Genomic DNA, 23,972 nt, shown 5'->3' on the forward strand with positions numbered 1-23,972 from the left:
GCAGAATTCAGAATGCTTCTACCTAGGTGGTTAATAACAGTCTAATATGGCTATTCCTAGGTTTGCCATTAAGAAGGAAAAAAAAACAATAAGGAGTAACTTACTCAAGAAAGTTGTTCAGATGCCAAACTTCAGGTCCAAATACATCAGAACACTGAGAAATTTGGAACCTAAGTCAAAATCTTAAAAATTAGACCTATCAAGCTAGGAAAAAAAAAAAAAAAAAAAATGAAAAGCAGTAGACCTGCTCTCAGAATTGCACGCTCACCAGATTTGTAAACTCTGCATGAAGTTAATGATGGTCTGTTCACTATCAGAGACACAACTTGGATGCTCTATGCAAAGCAGTGCAGATGCTTTATCTATAATTTCCTTCATGTCTCCTCTTCCTCTTCCTTGAGGATTAAGCATTAAAAGTAATTCAGTAGCTAAAAAAGTCAGTTCTAAAGTAGACGTCTGGGTTTACATGGAAGGTGGGGTGATGGGCGTCCACATGGATGCCAGCCGACTGTGTGCGGAGGCATCGTACTGGCTGTCAGGAAGGTCTGCAGGTGCTCCTCCATCGTACAGTGGGGATGTGGAGGTGGTGGCAGTGACGGAATGTGGGAGAGCGGTGTAGTGCACCGGAGAGCTGCGCAGGAACTGGGAGCTCAGGCCGTTGGACATCCCGCCTGACTGAGATGCTGGGGTGATGGTGCTGTTACTCACAGACCATAAGTTCGGGTACTGACTGGAGGAGGTAGAGCGACAAATTCGACAGGTTATTAGCGACTGCAGGTTCTGTTGGCTGGTGCTCAGTTTACCACGTAGCCCCAGGCCAGCTTCACTTATCCTTCTAGTCCATATCAGCACTCTACTCAGCCTATTGTCTCCCTCTCTCTCCCCCCAGATATGCACATAAACAAATATATGTGTATATATTAAAAAAAAAAAAAAAAAAAAAAGTAAAATAGAATTATTATTCTTACTTTACAGGGGCTTAAACAAAAGAGATGGCAGAAGTGCCTTCCTCAAGGTCTCACAGTTCCAGTCCTCCAGATTTTATCTACTGGACAACTCTTAATTCATCAACTTAAATTCAGTGGACTTTACAACTTTCCAAGTATGTATCCTGGGGTCAGACATGGAAAGACACGCCAGGAGTATCTGTTTACTTGATAAATGCACGTTCAGGGCCAAAACTTCTGTTCAGCAAGTCAGCTGTCTTATACTGGTTATTAGTACGTACTCTAACAGCTGAGTGCCGGTGTGCATGGCTCAAAGAAGGACGTTTTCCACAAACTAAATGGTAGATACGAGCTGCCAAAAAAGATGCCTAAACATCAACCTTCTGTGATTAACAGCAGAGGTTTTACCACCTCAGCTGTATTGCTTTGAATTTTCAAGCTCATGAGACTGAGGGTCTAAATCATGGAAAAGAATCACAGAACCATTTAGGTTGAAAAAAAAACCTTCAAGATGACCAAGTTCAACCACAACCTCTGCTAAAGGACTGAAGCTTTAAGATAACTAAGTACAACGAGGAGAAAAGATGCCTTTATACAGTCTATTGACAGTATGATTTGATGCTATGCTGGCTTATTACTCCCCCAGCCACTTCCTCATCCTGCACGCTGCAGTTCTCTGCCCCCTTTGTAGCACAACAAGGGTTTGTGGAGATGAATGGGCAAACAGTGACCGACTAAAATGAAACAAACTTCCCAACTCCACTTTGTTTAAAAGCAAAATGAGATGAAACCTAAAAGAACATCCTCAAATTCAGTGGATGCCTAGATGATTTTTGTTCTATAAAATATTGCTGTCACCAATATCCATCTACATTTCCAAAGCTGTCTTGTGTCTGTTTCATCTATCTGCTCTCTTTGCACAAAGTTCCTTCACAGTGCCCCCCCTAATGCTGACGATTCGACATGCAGCCATAAGGATTTTTCAATTTGATGGTGAGCCTCTGCCTCCTTTTACAACCTTCTCTTAGTGCTACTAAGGGATGAATTCCTACCTGGAGCTGGTAGCAGTGCCAGTGCTGTGGCTCATGGGCAGCATAGTGGTGTGTGTGGGAACTCCCAGAGAGGACCAGTTGTCATGGGACTGGAGCATGGGAAGGCAGGCAGAGGAGTTATCAGCATAAGCTGCTGAGAAAACAAGCAATCACTTCAATGCACTAGAATCAGAACAAACAACAATCTTTTATTCAAACGTCATGGATCACTTTAAAACCCTCTCCCACTGTTGGCTTGCAAAAAAGTAGTAATTAAAAAAATGAAATGCTCCCACAAAGAAAAATAAAGTCATCTACTGGTTGTATCAAGCTTACAGTTTCAGCAGCATTGCTGATTGCTTAGCTTATAACTGCAAAGTCCTACTTCTGCAAAGGATCTACACACACACAAAAAAATGCTGTCTTCAAACCACCTGCTCATTCAGATCATGCTTCCTTACCCTGTCAACAGAAAGGCTCCTTATTCACACCACTGACATCTCTCTTCCAAGGCACCTTCTTTATCACCATCACCTACACTGGCAATAACAGTCTGGCAGCCCTGATAATATGCAGTCTGGATTACATATCATAGTTCCGAGCTGTGAATGCCACCACAGAGTGATTGGACCGTGGCTTAAACCACACAGCGGGTGATCAAAACTGGCCATCCAACACAGCAAAGCCTTTGAAAAGCTATAAAGGGAACCCTAAACAGCTCCACAGAGCTAGAAGTTGCATTGCTAGCTGGCAAAGGGAAGGAAAAAAAATGGTTTCTTGCTGAAAACTTGGGAAAGAAGAGGAACACTGGAAGTGTTTTGTTCTTTCAATTTATTTCAGGTCACCAAACTTGCCCATAATGCCCAAATGTAAGGAAAGCCAAAGGAAAGCTTGTTTTCCTCTTTAAAATAGCCAACAAAGCTGCACATATGTTTGACCAGGCAGCACCTAGAAGGCTATGTATTAATACACAATCCAAAAATATTAAGCATTTTTCTAGATGGAAACCTTCAGCATAGGCAAAAGCTGTTACCAAGCCTTTGCCAGAGTAAGGGGAAAAAAAATCATTATTAAAAATGACCTCAACTTCTGTTCCTTATGCACTCCTGCTTTAAGGCACTAAGCCTTAAGCTCCTTGGCAGTTTCTGAGCACCACTGATAAATAGCTTTGCAATTCACTCAGCTCCACATTGTTAACACGATATATCCAGTTGCGACACACTTTTTGAGGACAATCTTCATGCATTAATATAAACCACGGCAATAGGTAAATAAAACTGATAGAACCAGGCCCTCAATTATTTGCTTAAACATGTTAACAACAAGTAATCCCATTACCAGAAGTGGACATAAATGACTTCATTTCATCATATCTCCTACTAACAAATGAAATCCTTACTTTCAAATTTAAAGTAAGTTTAACCTCATCAGTCATCAAGAATACATAGCGAAACCAGTACAATACAGTCTAACAATTTAGGGACCAACAGTTCTATATAGCCTCATTTTTCCACTGCAAAGACTGGAAATGCACACTCACTGCCACTCTTTCTTTGCAATGCTACCCCCCTTCCCTCTGACAAAACTCAACTGGAAAGCAACTGCCATTTCCTGCAGCATCAGTCTAAATGTACACTGCTCAAAGCTTACATCCCATCTTCAAACAGCTGCAAAATACAACTTACTTGGTGAGTTGTTTCTATGGGTGTAGGGATTGGGGTAGGGGGCAGAACGGTGATTCCTCAGCGGTGAGTACCTTTCACAGCTGTGAGCAGGGGAGAGAGACAGGGCTGCTCCAAACTGAGGATGAGGATTGGCAGGTGGGCACAGAGCCCCAGTCCCAGGAATAAGCCAACTACCTACTGTGAGAGAGCAAGAGTTATCTACTGTACGTATGCAATGCAACCGGACACTGAAAGAACAGCATGGTGACAAGGTACGTAACGGATCCAAAAGGAAATGCATGCTCATGAAAGGAGAACAAGTCGTAATACAGCTGAGAAGTCTGGAATTTTACAACTTCTCAAATGGTCTTACGAAGGAAAATTGGAAAACAGCACAGAAAAAGCCATGCATCAAGTTAAAGTTTGTTAAAATTCTCACTTAATTACAACCACAGTAAAGTAAGGAAACACTGAAACAGTTAAACTCTCCCTTAGGTGGGAAGGATGTGCTCAGTAACAGTGTAATTGTCAGTTGTAAATTGCTCTTTTGGGGGTCTCAACATATAGCTAAGATCTGAGGTTTCTCAAAATGCTAAGAACTCTCACAAACTAAGCCTCTTTGCTAAAAGAGAGTAATTCCTACTGTGGCTGAACTCCTTTTATAGGCTGCAGACAAATTTTGGCAATAACCCTTTAAACACAGACCATTGAAACACTACTGCTTTTTACTCATCTAAGAGAACTTTTCAAGCAAATGCCCCTATCTGAATTACAGAAATACAATTCCAGCAAGTTTCTGCTGTATTTTGAAATAAGCATTGATTTCCATATCTGTATGAATACCCCTGTCCTTGGCTGTCTTTTCGGAAAAGAAGGTCAATGCAAGATCCTGTTAGAGAATGCTTAAGATAATAGTGCTGCCTTTACCACACCTTTACATATCAGATGTTTATACACCCATTAGATTGCACAAAGAGCAAATTTGAAGATTGGTGATGTTGTCTCCTTATGAACTTGCACACCAACCAGCAAACACTGCTCTCCAAGTTTTGCTAATAGAAGAATTCAGAAGTATATTTACAAAGAAAAAGGTAAGGAAACATACACTGCGAGTATCCAGACTGCTGGTTGTCTCCCACTTCCTCCATCATTTCTTTGTGATCATTTCTACAAAGGAAAACATGCCAAAAGTTAAGGATATGTTTTCACAAACCTACACAATAAATCCATAAACTTCAGAATTGAGTTAAGAGCTCTCACCTTTCCTTTGCATCAAGAAATGCCTTCGCAAATGGATTGTATTTAATTTTTAAAGCTGTGATCTAAAAACAACAGATATCTTAATTATCATACAGAAATCAAAGACTTGAATGAGGACTTTCCAGTGAAGTCAGGGAAGTCATAGATTTTTGAAGAACTAAGATTAGACCCACGTACACCAATTTAACAGCATCTAATGTCTGAAGTGTTAGCAGTGGGCTAGGAATGGGTCCCACCACCTCAAATCTATGTGACCAAAGTGCCCACATTTATCTATCAACTGAGGAAACAGTTAAGGAAAATAGTACACTACAGGGCTGAAAAAAGGTTTAAGTTTCAGGACAGAGCAGAATGGGCACCAAAAAATCTCAAAAAGATCGGCAGTTTACAGATTTATGATACACAGACGAGCCTTTTGGCTAACATCAAGACCAGTTTGGAGAACGGCATGACCAGCTATTTTACAATGCAATGGAAAACTGCAACTCTGTTTCATACCACGTTGGTTTGTCCCAATAATCTATTAAACTTACTTTGCATATATACTGGGACAGGAATCAGAACTTGTGAAAACCCCAGGCACGCATAATAAGACATTTAGCTTCAGATTCAGCACAGAGAGAAGTGAAAGCTGTGGCACAAGCCCCATCGGTTTGCTGGGTAATAACATGCACTTTGCCACCTGGAAGGCCGAAAGCACCAGAGGCCTCTGCCTGCCACACGTACCTCCTCGTTCTGGTACGCCGTCACAGCGATGAACTGGGTCTCGGGGAAGGAATGGCTGGTGATCATCCGCTGCGGGCCGCCCACCCGCACGATGTGGATGCGGGGCTCGTACTTGTGCAGGGAGTTCAGCATGATCTGAGAGCAAAGGGATGCATCAGGTGAGTGTGGACCACAGACAGGCACAGTGATTCCATGGCCCGCGCTTGGGCTGATGGTCGAACTAGGCGATCTTAGCGGTCTTTCCCAACCTCAACGATTCTACGTGGACCCACCTACCTGCCCTCCGCCGTTGAGCTTGTTGGTGAGCTTGACCTTGCTGAAGGAGACGGGCGCCTTCATCCAGTGGGCACCAAAGTTGGGCGAGTCGGGGTGGATGTAGACGCAGCTGGGCGCCTGCGGCTCCGGCTTGCCGCCCGGCACCCACTCGCCATTCACGTACTTCCAGCGGTGCCCGTCTGCCGCCACGAAGTCCAGCAGGAAGGAGTACATGGCGTTGGGGTCCAGCCCCGACACGCTCACCTTCAGCACCGGGAACATCCTCCTGCGGGGTGACACCGTGGCGCGAGGGCCCGATTCCGGTCCCCTCTCCCCGTCCCCCGGCCCTCCGTCCCACCGCCCAGCCGCTACCTGCCGTTCTTGGTGACGATCATCTCGTTGGTGAGCTCCTTAAAGCGCAGCCACAGCTCGCCGTCCTCCAGCGCCACGCGCAGCTCGCGCTCCGTCGGGTCTCCCTTCTCGCTGCCCGCCTGCAGCTCGCTCTCCACCGCGCTCAGCAGGTGGTCTACTCGGTACGCCGGCGCCTTGCCCGCGTCCTCCGGGGAGCCCATGGCCGCCTCCGAAACCCCCCCCCCTCCCCGAGCGCCGCCGGCGGGGCCCGGCTGCCTCCGCCCGAGCTCGGCGGCCCCTCGCCCGCTGTCTCCGGCCGGGGCCGCCGTTATACCCCGCCATAAACGCCCCCCCGTGACATCACCGCGCCCGCGGGGAGCCGCCGCCGATTGGCGGAGCGCCGCTTTGATGTGCCCGCCCGGGCCGCCGATTGGCTCCCCGCGGCCATATCAGAGCGCGGCCCGCGGGGGGGCGCGCCGCGAATTGCCGCCCGCGGGACGCGGCGCGGCTGTTTGATGCAAATCCCCACATGTTGGCACCTCCATCAAAGCGCCGGGCCCGGCCGCCGCGCCGCGGAGGAAATGGCCCATCGCGGCCCCGGCTGCGCCCCACTCCCGCTGCCCGCGTCCGGCCGTAGCGCCCGGCCCCGTGCGGGCGGAGCTCGGCGCGGGGAGGGGCGGAGGATGCTCCCGGGATGGGCATCCTCGGGGCTGCGGCGGTGCGGGGGAGGGAGACGGTTTATTGCCCTCTGCGAGCATCTCTGGGCAGAGGGCGAGAGGTGACAACGAGCAGGAAATCGTTCAATGGGCGCTCCTTGAAAAACAACAACAACAACAAGTGACTTAAACCGGAGCTAAGGAGAGGGGGGGGAAACGGCACGGGGCGAAACCAACTCTCTGTTCACAAACACGCGCACCCACTCTGCCGCCGCCGAGCGCCGTCGCTGTGGGACGTCCCGGGACGGTGCCGTAGCCCCGCTACCCGGGGCTCAACTCTGATAGGGCCGCCGTGCCCGGCAACGAGCGCCGCGAGGTCGACAGCGGCGATAACCACCGGCACCGGAGGCGACGGGGCCAATTCGGTGGGAAAGGAACGATCCCGAAAACGAAGAGGGGGCAAAGTCCACCTGCACGTGTATTTGAGTGAGCTGCTCTTAAAAACGCGACGGCAGCTCTTCCAAACGAGCGCTCCAGGCCAGGCTATCCCCAGCGCCGGCGGTGCGCTCCAGCAGCACGCACCGGCAGCAACGCTTCAGCAGCAGCCGCGCTGCGTGAGTCCTACCGTGCGCCGAGCACTTGGCACATCGCATGGCAGCGAATCCGCCTTCATTTGTAGACATTCCCCATTTACTTAAAACGCAGCAAGCGGCCGTGCCGCTCAGCCCAGACAAAGCGTGCGCTCAGCTGAGGTTGCCGACCCAGAAGCAGTCTGGCTAGCTTTAGAACTCGAAATGACCGTGATCAAGTTTTCTGAAGTTACACATGTTTCCAACGGGTTGAAAAAAAAAAAAAAAAATTACCCTTCAGCTTGCATTCCTGATGCTGTTATTTTATTTCCTTCTCCTTTCTGATCTTAATTGCACTCCGGTTGCTCTTAAGAGAGAAAACTCCCCGCTCCCAGAACCTTTTCACTGCGAGCTGCAGTGCATGACAGTTTACAGCCAAGAAACTTCCTCCAACCGAACAGTTGTAAAGATTGCCCCTTTGTAGCGATGCCTTCCTTCTCGCAGGGGGAGAGCAGCCCCAGCTCTCGGAGAGCCCGGCTGCCCAGCCCAGCGCCCGCCCCTCGCTGCCCGCTGCCGCTTTCGCTTACAGCAGAGCGGAGCACCGCCTGACGCTGCCGTATTTCATACGGACACAGGATATTCCTGGTCCCAAAGGGTCGTCGAGTCCAGCTCCTGGCTCCATACGGGACAACCCAAAAGACCAAACCGTGTGGTCAGTCCTCTTCGTTCATTAAGAAAAGTGTATGGAAGAAAAATGAATAGATTCCACGAGATATCCATGTAAAAGAGATGGAGTTTTTTCCATGGCTGTCCATTGCTTTGGCCTGGACCCTAAGAAGGGCTGTCTTCTTGGAACTACCAATTAGTGATGGCAATTCCATTTGCATACAAAGCTGCCTAATTCCATTTCATTCTGGAATGTGTGCAAAGCTGAATCAAGAAAATTCCTGAAGTTTATTCTGTAGGAGCTCTTTACGATAACTTAAACTTTTGTAACCCCATCATTCTAACATATATGCCTAAAGAGGAAGTGACAATATGCGACAACACAGCGTTTTTTACTCATTTTAAGTTCATATAGTGTGAGCATTGGGATTATCTGGGATAACTGTGTTTCAGATTCCCTGTTTTTTAAAGGTTTTTTCGATATTTAAGAGCTGATTTTCTCCCAAAGTCGTAATTTTGAAAAATATTTTCTTTTCAAGCAGGCTGAAGGGAGCACAGCACGCTGGTTTCGGTTTGTTTTGCTGTCACCCTGTAGCAGGAGGGAGGGCAGCGCAAAGGCAGAGTGCCGTCCTGCATTTTCCGAAGGTGGCAAAACTCCCGTTGACTCGGTCAGATCTTTGCTTGAGTACTGCTAAGTACCCTCCCCAGCTCAAACGCTCAGATCCTGAGGTTTCCTTCATGAAAGTCAATGATCGAACTTCCAACGGCTTCAGCGCCCGCTGCACTAAACAGCACCAACCGGGGAAAAAAAAACAACACTAAGCTGAAGCTCAAAGGAAAGCCCTTAAGGGAGAGTCTGGCTAAAAACGGATGACATGAGCAGGCTTGAATGCAGATTACATTTGATCCAAATTCATAATTTTTAGATGAAGTATTCTTTTCAGCATCTTCATAGAATCATAGAGTTGCTCAGCTTGGAAAAGACCTTGAAGATCATCAAGTCCAACCTCCATCCGACCATATTGCCCTAACTCTACAACACTAGAGATGCTTAACCAAGGAATCCTGAGCAGGAGCAGGCAGTTGGAGCCACCCACCTCCCTTAGTCGAGCACTGCTTGAAAAACCACAGATAAAGCAGACCGTGGGGGGGGGGCTGCAAAAAGGCATAGTTGCAGAGTAAGAGGTGCTGTTTAGTGCTTTATCCTGACAGAAAAACCTGGAGACCAATGAACAAGCTAGCAACCACAGACCACTGAGCATGTGTTCTACTTCAGAGCCCATAGGAGTCTGGTGGCACAAAGTACTTCCCTTGTTGTAGACATCCTTGCAGGAGTCCCACTGAAAGACCCTGAAAAAAAAATAAACTTGTTTTCTAACTCCAACCCACATAGTCTCCAAAGTACACTGAAATAAACATTTCTTGATGAGATATAACAAGATAAGCTAAAAAAAAAAAAAATTAACATTCATCTTAAATGCAGCAATCCTGAGATATTCTGACATTGTTACTAGTAACCAAAGCAACACAGTTTAATTGGTATTCATCTTTGCCCTGAGCACTATTTCTTTTCATCAAAGAATGCAGTGCTAAGAATCAAACAGGCCATATTCTATTGCTTTAATACCAATAACAGATCTAAGGGCAGTAGGGTAGCCACAATCTCCTTCCCCTGCCTCTGAACACTTCATGGAGACAATGCTGAAAACAAACTGGGTGCTTCTCAGCTTCATAGTAACAAGGCCTCTAGAAAAACAAACAAAAAAAAAGTCTTTGTAATGGCAGTATTTAAAAAAAAAAAAAAAAATCAACTTTTTCCTTTTTTTTTTTCTTCCCCTACAGTTTAAAAACTTTTCCTCCATTCTCCATCATTGCTCCACATGCAAGGTAAACACTGTTCATAAATAAGGATAAGGTTTTTCCTATTCAGCTAGCAACTTGCAACTACATCTTAATTGTCTTGTCCTTTGCAATTAGCATTTGCCTTGAATGCTGTGTGAGGGCTTGCAGTCTCTTAGGAGCCCTTTATTGCCAAGATTACTTCCCAGTTTCTTGCTAGGTAGCTCCTCCATCCATACAAAATAAAAACACTTGGACAGATTCCTATGAGAGGTTACCGGAATTGAATTATCTGCCTGTTTCACTGGGGTTGTAGCTACTGTTAAAAATAGCAAGGAAGCTACTTGACACACAACATGGTGTTGTTTTTTTTTTTTTTTTTAATTTCATTTAATAACCTCTGACTAATACCAACAGTAGTTGTAAACTGTATCCGGTTTTTCATCATGTTGATTAAGTTGGCTCATAGGAAAGGACTGGAACTTAATTCAGCATGGATATAATTTGGACTCACAGGTTGGATTCTTGTACATCACCTGACCCAACTTTCAGGCCCCTCCAATTTCCCCACATCTTTGCAAGATGCTCTCTACCCTACCTGTCAACACCTACCTTTGCCTGCACTTGTTTTACCACTGAGGACTTTTCCACAGCTGATATGTATTTTTTTTTTTTTTTTCCACTAGTATTTTTTAAGAAAGTGAAAATCCCTCAAACTAATAAAGTCACCACCATGCTTTCCTGTGAATCTTCTCTTCTATTATGTATTTGGTATCCCTGTTGTGTGCCATCCCTGACAGGTCTGCTAAGAGGAAAATATAAGGTAGAAGGATTGCATGGAGTAGAAAAATTGGACAGATACCAACGATTCTAAATCTGAACAAAGTCTAAATGAATAAGCAGAAATGCAGATAAAAGGGAAATGACTGACACAGCAGCTCCTTTAAGCTCCTGCTGGGCTTCCCAGGGAGACAACAGGCAATGCCAACTCCTCCTTATCAGGCAGAACTAAACCAGAGAGCAGATTCTGGGACATACAGAGCAGGCTGTGCTTCTCTGCTCATGAAGAAGAATGCAAAATGTTTCAAAATGTTCAGTCTTTCTGTGCTAAATGTTACTCATTAAGCTCCAACAAATAGAAACACTCCCTACAGTTCTGTATCTCAGCAAAGATTAAATGGCTCTTGATCACTTTTCTTTCTGCCTTAAGCCACCTGATGAGGTGATCTGGAAGAAGATGTTTGATTTAATCTACAGCACAAGAAACTGGGAGCCATGACAGCCGATTGTGAGACAGACCCTCCATCTCACCTGAGGCATCTCTACTTTGGTGAGCATCTCTCTTCACAGTAAGAGCATTCCATAGCAATTGTCTTTGGTAATATCCTTATTTTCTCTGGAACCATTTGTAATGAAAGTATCAGAAGCTAATAATGCATAACAAGAAATAATTACTGTCAAAACAACAATTCATTACCTTTGTTCTCAGGTAAAGCAATTATGGCCTGGTTCTCTAACAAGGATGCATCTAATCTGCTGAATTCTTTTTGAACACTTGTACTTCTACTAAGCCTATTTTAGCTCCACCTGGTCTCAACACTCTGCAGGCATTGGCTTGTTTTGCTCTTCCAAATTGCTTAAAAAAAATAAAAATAAGAATACGCTGCACAGTAAAAAGAAGCTTCTTGAGTGATATCTTTTTGTCTAGCAGTCCGTGCTGTCAGTACCCCATACAGATACAACAGGGATGAATGAACAGCAAATGATGAATGTGTTGGGAGCACGTTGTGCAATAACCAGCAGTGCATGTGCCGCAGGAAGCAGTGCTAGGGATGCCTAGGAGACGTGACAGATACCTCAGCCCCTCTTTGAATTCGGTGCATAGCAGACACTTTCCCATGGCCAGAAAATATTTCTTGTCCTTGCTAAGAGGATGTCAGCTGCAATCCAGGATCAGCGGCTATGTAGTCTGGTGTCCTGTCTGGCAGCTACGTAGGAAGACGTGACCCTTCACCCTAATTATGCAGATTATTTTGTATTGCCTCCAGCCAGAGGGCATTGCTGTTGTGGTTCTGTTGATCACTTATTTCCCCAAAGCAAAGACTTACAGTTGTATTTTCTGTAAGCAGATAGAACTTCAAATGTTTCTCTCTTTCTACTAACCAGAATTGCTCATTCCTGTTGGACTACTTTTTATATCTAGCTCAGATCCATAGACGCTTACTGCATTCCTGAGTCTTGCAGGTTGCCAGGAAGACATACAGCTCCCTTGCCTAGAAAATCTAGGCTATATTTTCACCTTAAACATCAATGGTTAACAGCTTTAAAACATTGTAGAGGCACAATTTTGAAAACACTGCACTGTTTCCTATGCTCAGCACTGATTCCTACAGCCTATCAGCAAATTCTCAGACTGGAACCGCAAACTAGAACCAGGACAGCTGTTTCTTTTTACTCCCTGGGACCTGAGGAAGCTTCTTCTCTCTTCCAAGAGGTCTTACGTTCTCCTGTGCACATAAGGTAATTAAAGAAGGTCAATCACTTATTTTTCAAGTTAATGACAGCTCCACAGGCTACTTCCCTCAGATAGCTAAAAGAAATAGAAAAAAAAAAAAAGAGGTACCCTTATTTTTTATGGTTAGGAATCTAATTGTATAAAAATCTTTCAACAGTAACCTCCTGAGCAAGTACAAACTGGTAATTTTTGATAGTCAGTGTTGTTCTTCACAGCAGTCTAGCACACTCATATCACTATTTCTTGCTGTACATAACACTGAATTCTCAAGCCTCCAGAAGAGACAGGACTAAAGTTAATCAAGTTCCAGAAATTCTCTCTTTGGTTCTGACTCTCCTTTAAAACCCCTGGTATTGCCACAGCAAGGTTTTGGCAAAGCACTTCTATTGGGAAGGGGGAGGAAAAGAAGAGCTAGGGGATGAACCTAAAAATCCCCACCTTTTGGCTGTCTCAAGTACTTGTCTGCCCGCAAGCTCAATATGATGCAATTAATGAACAGCAATCCTCCTCCTTCAGTGCTTCCTTCCCTGAGACAGATGTCCTGACAGTATGGCACCTTCTTTAAAGGAACTCAGTTTTATGGAAGCTGATCTCTCAGGGAGGCATGGCTAGCTAGAAGCTTTTGGCTGCCCCATGTATTTCCAAGCAAAATCACCACATTTCATCCAAATATCTATAGACAGTGTCTATCAGAGACAAAAACCATTTCTCTATAGCGTCTGGCAAAGGCCTCCTTTTATACAGATCCCCTCCAAATGTTCACAAACACTGATATTTCCTTTACTAGTCTTAGGAAACACTCATATTGGCAAACATTTCTCACTCACAAACTATTTTTTTCCCCCCCTCACATGCTGCACACATTTTACTGTGTGCAACTTTCATCCTATCCCTCCTAGAGGTATCTTCAAACACACAGGAAATCTGCTCTCTCTCTGTGCTGTCACATCTGACCAGGTACACATCACCACCTTCCCCTTGTTTATACCCACATGCAAGAACCAAACCAGCTCAGAACTCACCCAACCCAGGCACCTTAAGTTAAGCACTCAGAGGAGTTACCTCTTTGTTATGAAGGTAAATACACACAAGTCCTACCAAAGCCAGAAGGCTTTTGAAAACTGGGATATACTGCAGCCCTTCCAGCCTCAGTTTCCTATCAGGCCCCAGACACAGACAAGTATAGATAATCTCAGCTGTACTCATCCAGCTAACTCTATTAGCCTCAATCACACCAAGTAAAGCAATTTCAGAAATTAAGTTATTAAACAGGATTCACATGCTTAAGTTTAGCCACAAACGTTTGATTTTTTTTTTCCTGCTTAAATATTACAAAAAAGGAAGAAAAAAAAAAAGCCAAGACGACAGAAGAAAACAATGAGATAGATGCATACAACTCTGCCCTCCAGCAGGAAGCTTTGCCCCAGGAAGCCTTATAAATATTTCTCCCTAGAAGAAACCAGCTGTCATGAGAGGTAGAGACATATCTTCTCTGGGCTTTATGATGCACACTGCCTTATAAAAGCCATCTGAAGAATGGAAACTGAGTAAAATCTTTTCCATGTCGCAGTATGTAACATTAAAGATGAAAAAAATTTTAACCTGACTTCCATGAGAACTGCACATTATTATCTCTGCTGGGATTGTACATTACTCAGCTCCTATTAATATCAGATTGTTTCCTTCTCTTCTACGTATTTCTCAAGTATACAGGCAATTGCAGAACTGAAGACTGACCAACAAGGATGGTTTTATAATCAGCAGGAGTAGCTTTGAGTTCTTACATGGTCCCACACTACATCTAAGTTACATACCAAAAAAACGGTAACACTGAACTCATGCAAGACAACAGTTTGTTTTTGTTTCCCTACCGATGGTTGCAGACATCTGCAAATCTTCCCCTTTTAGACTCCTTTCTGATTCTTTCCTCTTTATTCTGTATGTGAAATGCACATCACCATACAAGCTCAAACTTGGATTTAAATTCACACAGTTTGACTGACTGCAGAGTATAATAAAACTGCAGTTCCCTAATACTGCCAATGGCTTAGGGAAGGATCAGGGGAAAACAGTGATCTTCAGCATATTTGAAATCCCTAGGGTGTTTCCAATAAATGTATTTGGGATGCCTCAATTGAGAAACTGTGGTGCTAAATCCCTGAAGTTTCTAATTACTTATATTCCTATATTTGTATAACTAGGCTTCCAAGTAGAAATCCTATCAGCAGTGCCCCTTTCGTTCCATTGTCTGCCTGAAGAACTTTGTGCATAGTGCTGGAGGAATTCTTTGCTCCAGATGCAATGAATTTGAGGAAAGCCTCCTTCAAAGGGCAAACCTGAAGAAACCTCAGGAGGAGAAAGGCATTTGCCATTTCATACCTGTTCTGAAATGACCTTCTTCATTCTACAAAGTCTCAGCTCTAAGAGGCTTTATAAGAAAAGGAGATTCTTTTTGTGGGTTGCTAGAAGCTGCGCTTATCACAGAGAACTGACAAAACCTTGCATAGAGAGGCGAGTCAGCAGGAATATGCTCTCCTGGAAAGGGGTGTTGACTTAAAACTCTGTAAACTACACCAATCACATTTAACAAGGAATTTTACTTTAACGGTAATTCTTTGGTGTTTTCCCATTAACTGCCCATAAAGAGAGAAGAAAAAAAAAGTCATGAAAAGATATAGAATTATTTTTTGAAAACGCTTTCACTGAAAAGAAATACAAAGTAGATGGCTCAAGAGCCTTGTGTCATGAACAGTTGCCGTCATTTAGAAGTTTTTCCTCTCGTCAAAGGTGCCTTTGGTGGATTAAAAAGAACTGTTTTTCTTGCTACAGCTATGTATGTAATAAAAAAAAACATTTGAACATTTGAGCTGCCTCTACTTAAGATGGACTTCTGGTTTATACCACTATCACAGGCAGTTGACTTTGAGTTAAATCATTGAGACCGAGTCAGTTGCCCCAGCCAGCTGAAGGACTGCCATGCAACAGCCTGAAATGAGTTCTTTTCCTTCCAGCTGTTCCCCTGAAGAGCTTTGATCTCACACTTTGTTAGTCTAAGAAAAGAAGCATACAAATATTAAGCACTACTCTTCTGCCTAGGCTTTGTTTTCACTGAAGAGGCTCTGCTGAGCATCAGTCAGTTAAACCAAGCAGAATTTACAACTTGACATGTTATAATTTTCAGATTTAAATTACAGACTCACTACAATTTTCCATCCAACTGCAAATTGGTGTGTATGCTATAATTTTTTAAAAACAACAAAACAAAAAAACACCTTTGCTTTTCAGTCTTTTTCCTTCTTGCAGATTTGCTGGGAACGATGACTACAGCACTTGCCATTTCTGAGTCATTTCCACGGGAACACAACAGAAGTGAATCTGATAAATCCACATGTACTGACATACAGTACCCAGTGCTTTCCACAGTGGCATTATTTTTTTTACTTTCCAACCATGGTTTCTAATGATTGGCTTACAGCTGGTAAACATTTGCCTTAACTGACACATTTTATAAGAGCGAAATAACCTGCGAGAGTTTGAAACATCCCATCTTATTTCTTGCCTGTTGATGCTTGTAAGTTGCACTTTTTGTTTCAAGTGACACCATGAACAAAGTGAAGTTGGGAGTAGTGAGGTTTGCTGTCAGGCAAGGTGTCTTGACAAGGATGACACTATGTAGAAAATGAATATATTCTTGTACAACTTCAGAATATGGTGTTACAATCGTAAGGAGAGTATATTTTTGTCTTTGATAGCACCAGAAATTAAATGCTTTTAGAGCAACAATTGTTGCATTTAGTAACCAGGTTTAAAAATCCTCCTACTGAAAACCAAATTGTACATATGCTCCAACTACACATTTTATGTGTATAATCATACAAGATCATGTGCACGTATAGCAATAGATCACATACGCCACGGCTCCTCAGTTAACAGAATAACCCTTGTCTACATAAGCTGCAGTACAGCAAATCACTTTCTTGTTTTCATAAATTATGACAGCAATCACTGTGTACTCAAGTTTTCCCAGACCTTCAGCATGGAGCCACACCTGTATCTCACCAATAGACATCAGCTGAGAAATTAACACCTAGCTGTTTTAACACTGCCATGACCAGGCAGCACAGCAGGCCCCTTCAGGAAGACAATCCCAACCTCTGCCTACAGAAGTGACCAGCAGCTGGAGCACATCCAACCACAGAAAGATGGCCTTTTAGTGACTGTACAGTCAATAGGCATACAACCAATGGGTTCACAGAGACTTAGTAAGATTATCACAGTGGAAAGATAATCAAAATAAATGAAAATGCTCACCAGTATCACAGGCTCACAATAAACTCCACAAGAAGCAATCTCCAGAAAAAGATCCTACCTCGATGGTAGTCAGCTCTTAAATGGGATCTAGGAGAGGTGGAGCCAGGCTCCACCCCTTCCAGCAGCACAGGTGAATTGCCTTCACCTGTGTTCCTGCAGCTGACTCACTGCTTGCCTCAGGTGGTCAATCAGAGATTCAGCCGTGATCAGCAGTTCCCATACAGTGACAAGGCAGTTACCTGCCTAGCTGATCTCTTTAGTACCCATACTGATAATGCTTGGACTCTTCAGTTGTACCTGCTTCGTCTAAACCCTTTGCCTCCCGAGAGTCTCATTTTCTCATTGTTTCAGCATAAGGTGTGTTTTGAGCCTTCTCACATCCTACACCGTCTCTGCAGTGTGCTTGTGGAATATATGTGGACTGTTGTTACACATCTTTCTTTTGGGAATGTCTGTCAAACAAAGAGAGAAAGGTAGGTATTCCCCAAAAGAGCAGCAAAGTGTGTACTGTTTCCCCTTGGTTTTTAAGTGTTGCCAGTAGCTCCTCTATGGAATGGCTGCTGCATTCAGTAATGAGGTAAATTGCACATTCGTGTTCAGAAGTAGTGGAAATGTAAACAAGGTGTCTGCTGGAAGGCTGCTGTAAGAATCCTTTCTCATCAGCAGTGCTGCAATAGACAATTACCATACAAAAAGGCCTCAGGATTTCCAGTTGTTTAAGCATCTTAGAGGAAGGATACTAATATTCAAATAACCAAGGTTTGAAGACTGCAATAGTAATGGCAGAGCAGTTACTGACTTGAGAGGGAGCAGATACAACCTCTGAGAGTTCTAAGAATTGTAATAGTTCAGAAGTCAGACTCAAATATGTAGAGTTTCTTTGTGGTGCTCACAAGAGCTTAGGAATATCTCAAATGTTTTGTTTCAGAACATATTTTGATTTGGTTTTGTCATTCGTTGATATACCAGCATATAAGTTCAGAACATCACAATCTCTTGAAGACTGCATTAATCCATGAGGTATTTTCTTGGCCTTTATGTTACCTGCCTTCTCTGTACATTGTAAATTACCTTTCTTCATATGCAGATAAATATTTGAACTGGCAGTCCCACAAAATCTTACATTTGTGCTACTGTTTAACATGAAATCAGACCAACAATGACTTCAAAGAACAATAAAAAAAACCCGAACCTAACCTCTTCCTTAGGTCTTCTTTGCTTTGAGACGTTCTCTCCAAATTTTTTCTGCTCTTTCCCAAGTTCTTAATTCCATATTTCTTTTCTAATATTCCAAGACATCTGCTAGATCTGAGGAAAGGGACTCCGGTACCTCTGCAGGAAAAGCTGCCCTACAATTTATTTTCTGTCTTAAATTCAGGAAGGAAACTCCTTCAGGGGAGCAGTCCAAGCCACATATCAGCCAGAGTAAATGATTTTAGATTGCTCCTACAGTAAATATCCCGAAGCTCCTGTTGGAGACTGATGGGTCTGCTGGTGTGTATTCACACAGTTCTATTGAAATGCCTCCTTGTCAAAAGTCTGCGCTGACTTTGGTTTCCAAATAACATGAGATGCAATGTCATGGTCAGAACATAGCTTCCAAATGGCTTCAGGATGACAGAGAAACTAGTGATCACTAGAATTTATTTCATATTGCAAAATCAGAGAGCTCCAGTTATCTAGTTAAGTCTCCTCACAAAGGAAGGTTTCCTCCTCTTACACTGCTGTACTGTAAATTGCTTGAGAATTGCTGGGAAGGATGACAGCATTTTGTCACAGTTGTGATTAAAAGACTGAATCCTAAGGGCCCCTTTATATTGCCTCTCTTGTTGACCTAATTCAAGTAGAATTTCATTGTTTTCAATGCGTGGGAGGAGGATTCAGGTGGAAACACCAGCAAATTTCTGCTCTTTCCCAGAGAGGTATGTGAACAGGCAGCAGAAGTGAGCTTTTAGAGAAAAGTTTTTAGTGCCTACTAGTGTCTGCCAGTTTTTTTAGGTTCCTAAGGAAGCACAAGAATTCTTCTATAAAGTCGTTTATGTGCTGCAGAACAACGCTTGACTCTTTTGATCTCTGATATTAGAGATAATGAATGCGTAGGCACCTTCAGCTTCCTCAGCATTGCCCGGCAACCCAAGGGACCTTAGCAGACTGCTGGATGGCGTGACTGCTGCTCATCCCATTCACACCAGGATAAATCACACACTGATTATCTCAGCATAAACTAGAAGCAAACTGGGGTTTAAAACTGCTGGGAGAATTTGAGTAGAACGGTGCTTCATTTGCAATAGTAAGCATATTAAAGACAGTGAATAGGTAGGAGACACATCACTTTAAACGCTGTTCTTGGTTGCTCTTGGTTACTTTTGGCAGTTATTCTTCTCATCTTAATATGGTGGCTATGAGAGATGTTCATGATTTTGATGAGAAATTTGGGCTACTTGTATTATCCTTCCAAAGCTGGGAAACCTACAGTTGTTCATTCTCTCTCTCTCATCCAAGTGGCTGTACCTCTTTTATGCAGACCACCACCACAGCAGCAGGTCAGTACACTGCACCTGAGGACTCCCTGTACGCTGGCAGCTAGTTCCTTGCTAAAAGTTTGTCCAATGATTTGAAAAAACTCTTATTTCTACACATAAAGGATTTCTGAAAACTTTAAGAAGTACTACACCAACTGATTTTTGGTTTAACTACACTTTCCCTTACGGGCATAAATGTGCTTCTGAAAACACTGTTAGGCAAGTTAGGAAAGAAAGTCCTTAATTTTATACAAATGGCCAAAGCAACAATTTAGCATAATTGCATGCAAGTTTCATGGAGCCTTTCCTGGACTTGTGTATGCCCCTCTGGAAGAAAATACAGTTGTGCTTAATGACAGCATGATGATGGTTCCTTCTTTGTCATTTTGTCTGCTATCAGTGGGACTTCAAATACTCCAAGATTTCCCCACGAGAAGGAGAAGAAAAAGAGAGCTTGGCTGCGGCCACGCAGCTCCAGAGGGCCGTGGGAACCAAGAGCAGGGCCTGCTGTTGAAGGAGGTGGGAAGGCAGCACTGGGAGGAGAGGAGCAGCAGTGGGGGAAGGGGTCACGGTGATGTGGGGGGAAAGGAGCGGAAAGGAGAGCCGCTGCCAGGAGAGGAGGGGAAGCCGGGTGGGAGAAGTGCCTTTGTTTAGTGAAGAGAACAAAGGGCAGGAGAGGAGAAGGTAGCAGTGTAGGAAAAATACATTGCTCATACCCACTTTGAGTCTGCACCCACAAAGGGACAAATGCAAACACATGGAGGGGGTTGATTAGCTCTGAAAACATAAAGGTAAAAATCCAGTGTGGCAAGGGCACAGCTATCATATTGCATTGACCTTGCCATGTTCTAAATTTATGGTTTTTAGCAGCTCAGAAGTACTGATTTCCCTTAAGCAAGACTGATTGCTGCAAAGAAGTTTTCTATAGTATAGTGTAGTATAAAGCTTTCTACAAATCTGAAGCTTAAATTTGCGATGTTTCCTACTCCAGCTCTCCTAAGGGGCGAGAGATTTATCAGGAAGAAGATGGTTTTAATGTCAAAGCTCTTGTGCTGTTTGTAATTCTAGCTGCTTTGTTTGGGGTGAAAACTTTGTGTGGAAAACAGAAGTACCAGATGTTGTTGGGGAATAAATACATAACTTCAGTTGTCAAGATGACCATATGTAATATCAAAAATATTATTTTTTTCTAAATTAGCTCAGTCCTTTACTGCAGGATCGAATGCTTTTCTCCCAGCAGTACTACCACAGAGCAGTCAGCATTTCAATGTAATCTGCACTACAATGCCCTATGTTAATGCAGACAGATACTTCAAAAACAACACAACATGTTAATGGTCCCTCTCATATAACTCATGGGCCTAACAATTAGTAGCCACTTTTATTAGCAGTTAAGTGCAGAAATATACCATTTTAAAATCTTACAACCTTTGTTCTTGATTTTAGGTGACTTCAACAAAATGTGTCTCTACTAATTCTTTTGAAATCTTGCATGTCTGTTGTAAATGGCAGTTTAACCCCCAATTTGTTGCCTATAAGACAAAGAAGCAGGGCGCCTTGTTTTACTAAAACTGCCATTTTCTGTTTAAAATTTATGAGTAAAGGATAGCAAACTTTCTTTGCAAAGTGGGTAGTTTTTTTATTCCAGCTCTTTATATGTACTTGGAACACTGAAAATGATAGTTGGAAAATCTTATCTTACTTATCTTGATGTGAATGGGATTAAAATCTCAACATTCAGTTATAAAATTATATTCAACATGTCAGTGTATTGACTAACATAGTTGGCTCAAAAAGTGAGCTCAAAAGTGAGGACTGCCCATCACTTCCAGTAATATTCTTACTATGAGTTATCATAATAACCATACTCTCACAAAGTGCACCAGTAAGTCCCATTTTTGTTGTTTTGTTAGGTGTTATCTCTCGCTTTGCCTTTCAAACATCTACCATTTTACTTGCTGGTTTAAGACATGCTGGTTGTGTTCTGTACAAAACAGACAAAGCTAGCAGCTATTTTTGGAAGAAATCAGCTTATTCTCCAGATTGCTTTTTGTAATAAAGTTTACATTGCACTTACATATGCATCCCTGGCCCTATTGGTATCCAAAGTGTCAAAGCCTTAAAACTTCTGTGTGGTTGTATTGTGGTAATATGCTCCACAGGCTGACTCACTTAGCAGTACCATTAATAAAGAGTCTGCCTTGTAATGCCTGCTGTAGGGCTTCTGTTCCAACAATTTGAAGGACTGGGAGGAGCAAAATTGCTGGCATTTTGACTTCATCCATGTTTAAATGAGTGGAGTTGGCCAATCTGTTCTCAGGGATAAAGAATATCTGTTTTTTGCCTTCCGTTTTCCAGCTGTGACAGGAAAACAAATTTGACTGTCCATTTCATGTTCCAAAGAGCCTGGAATCAACACATATGTATACAAAATTTGGGGAGTTTTGATCTATATAAAATCTCTAGGATATATGCCCTTCCTTCTCCATCATAAATGTTCACAAACTTTCTGTTTTTTCTTGGAACTCCTAGCTCTCAGTGAACATTTCTACTTTAAAATACTGTGTGTGATCCATCTGTAAGGAGTTTCGTGTTGTATTTTTTTCTCCACTGGCCTTTTTGATTGCAATGTTCTCTCGCACTACTGACTGTCATCTCTGCTACACGAATCTGTGATCTGTTTATTTCTATAACCAGTTATTGAGAGACACTCAGACAGCCCACTCGTGAAGTACAAAGTCTTTCATAAAATGAAACTGAAACTTGTTCTCTTCAACATACCAAGAATACGAACACACTTCTGAATTCAAATATGCTAATTGTACATATTGTTCCCTAGGAAGCTTACTTTTTCATATTCTGTTTTGTTGCTTGTACATGCTGGTACATGGAAGATCCCACACTGGGAAACATTTGCCTCTAATTAAGCTTTAACACTAAAAAAAAAATCTCTCTGAGCCTTAGCTCAAATTGAGAAATTGCTGTTTCATAATATTAATATCAGCTTTCAGTTGCAGTAATACGGTCCCTTCTGTAAAATCAATCTGCACATTTTTTTTACAAAAGAGGAAGATAAAAGAGCAGAGAAAATTCTTATCTTCATACAAGGCCAGGATCATCGTTAATACTGAAACTATCAAGTGTGGTCTGCACCTGAAACAGCTTTTTGAGAAATTAAGAAAATGCAATTTCTAGCCTCTGCATTCCTTTCCAGTTTGGAAGGTTTCTTCTTTATCAGCATAACTAGTAACTCCTGATTTAGCTTCCCAAAGTTATAAAACAAACAGATATATTTATATTATAAATATAATTATATATATATATAATTATTATATAAATACATAAAATATAATATAAATAATTATATATTTATATTATAAACAGACATACTGTTATACTGAAGGATTAAGCCATGTACATTAATAGAGTCAGTCCTGAACAAGACATTTTAGTCATACTAGCTTCTTAAAAATACTCTGGTACTTTGCTACTTATTTAAGTAGAGACAAAAATGTAGTATTTGCTGAAGTAAGTAAACATTTCCATAGAATGTATGTAATTTGAACTGTAAAGTTGATACAAAAAAAATTTGCTTTTAAGTCAAATCTACGTCCTAATACTTCCATTTTTAAAATGGTTTGAATGTTTGGAGCCAAATACACCGCCTGCCTGGAAGCAGGTTCCACATAGGGATGGTAGCTTATTGCCACTGGGACTCCCTTAACTGCCCTGAATATCCTGTATTTGTGTAGGATGCAAGGAGGTCCCCCCTTGGTAGTTCTCCAGAGGTTCATGATGGGGCACAGCACAGGAGGCTGTTGAAGGTGGAAGCCCAGCAGCAGTTACTGCTCCCATAAGTCAGAAGGACACAGTAAGAATGCAAGTTGAACTGACCCAAAACAATTTGTGTCATTCCAGCAAAGTGAGATAGCACAAAGAAGTGTCGAAGACTACATGTTGCTGTTTTCAGGCCTGAGTACAAAGCCAAACCCAAACCTCTTTTCAGTTTAGAAATTGGACTAAGCTTCCCAACTTGGTACAACTGACTAAAATCCCTAGGCTTTATGGAACTGAAGATGATGACCCAGAATAAATGAGGACAAACACACTGGATGCTTCAGAGCTACCTCTTCAAGAGCTAGAGGCACAGAATTTATTTCATGTGGGATTAAAGCACTGGATTGCTGATGCCCTGGACTGCATGATATAGCAAAAACTCTTCTTAAAGTGCTTACTATAAGCAATTAATTTAATGGATATAATTTTAATGCCTACTGCATAGCACTGTGTTTGCAAAACAATAATATTCTACATATAGAGAGAATATTATATATATATACATAACAATATATATAACAATAAAACATATCTAGTTTTGACTGTAACCACATTATTTCTACCTCTTCATTTAACTACATTTCTTTTTGGGAGCACATTATCGTGGCTTTTTTCCTTCAGCTGAACTAACCTTCTGGTAAAATGCTACTCAAAATAGCTAAACTAGTTTATTTCAAAACAAACTGTGAAAATTGTATTTGCAGATATCTTTGCATTCAAAGAAACTCAAAATAATTTTATTTTAAGGGTAGCAAAATTGGCACAAAAGACACACATCCCTGGAAGGTAAGGGCATACCTTGCCCTGTTTGAAGAAATCTGGC

General features: G+C 42.5%; 1 protein-coding gene across 2 annotated transcripts; it reads right to left on the reverse strand.

Moving 5' to 3' along the window:
* Nucleotides 1-205: 205 nt before the first annotated feature.
* TBXT (T-box transcription factor T) lies at nucleotides 206-6,455 on the reverse strand. Of its 2 annotated transcripts, XM_042888286.1 has the most exons (8): nucleotides 6,256-6,455; nucleotides 5,905-6,169; nucleotides 5,629-5,763; nucleotides 4,903-4,964; nucleotides 4,748-4,809; nucleotides 3,664-3,840; nucleotides 2,000-2,132; nucleotides 206-730 (listed from the first exon to the last, which is right to left on the reverse strand). In XM_042888286.1, exons 1-8 carry the CDS (start codon nucleotides 6,453-6,455, stop codon nucleotides 463-465), a joined length of 1,302 nt encoding a protein of 433 aa, XP_042744220.1. In that variant the 3' UTR covers nucleotides 206-462. The 2 variants fall into 2 exon arrangements, with proteins under 2 accessions (XP_042744220.1, XP_042744230.1); XM_042888296.1 differs by lacking the exon at nucleotides 3,664-3,840 and having other exon boundaries at nucleotides 2,000-2,129.
* Nucleotides 6,456-23,972: the final 17,517 nt, after the last annotated feature.

The sequence above is a fragment of the Lagopus leucura genome, unplaced genomic scaffold (assembly GCF_019238085.1).
Source record: "Lagopus leucura isolate 7727_CA_CO unplaced genomic scaffold, USGS_WTPT01 Super-Scaffold_73, whole genome shotgun sequence".
Lineage (NCBI taxonomy): Eukaryota > Metazoa > Chordata > Aves > Galliformes > Phasianidae > Lagopus > Lagopus leucura.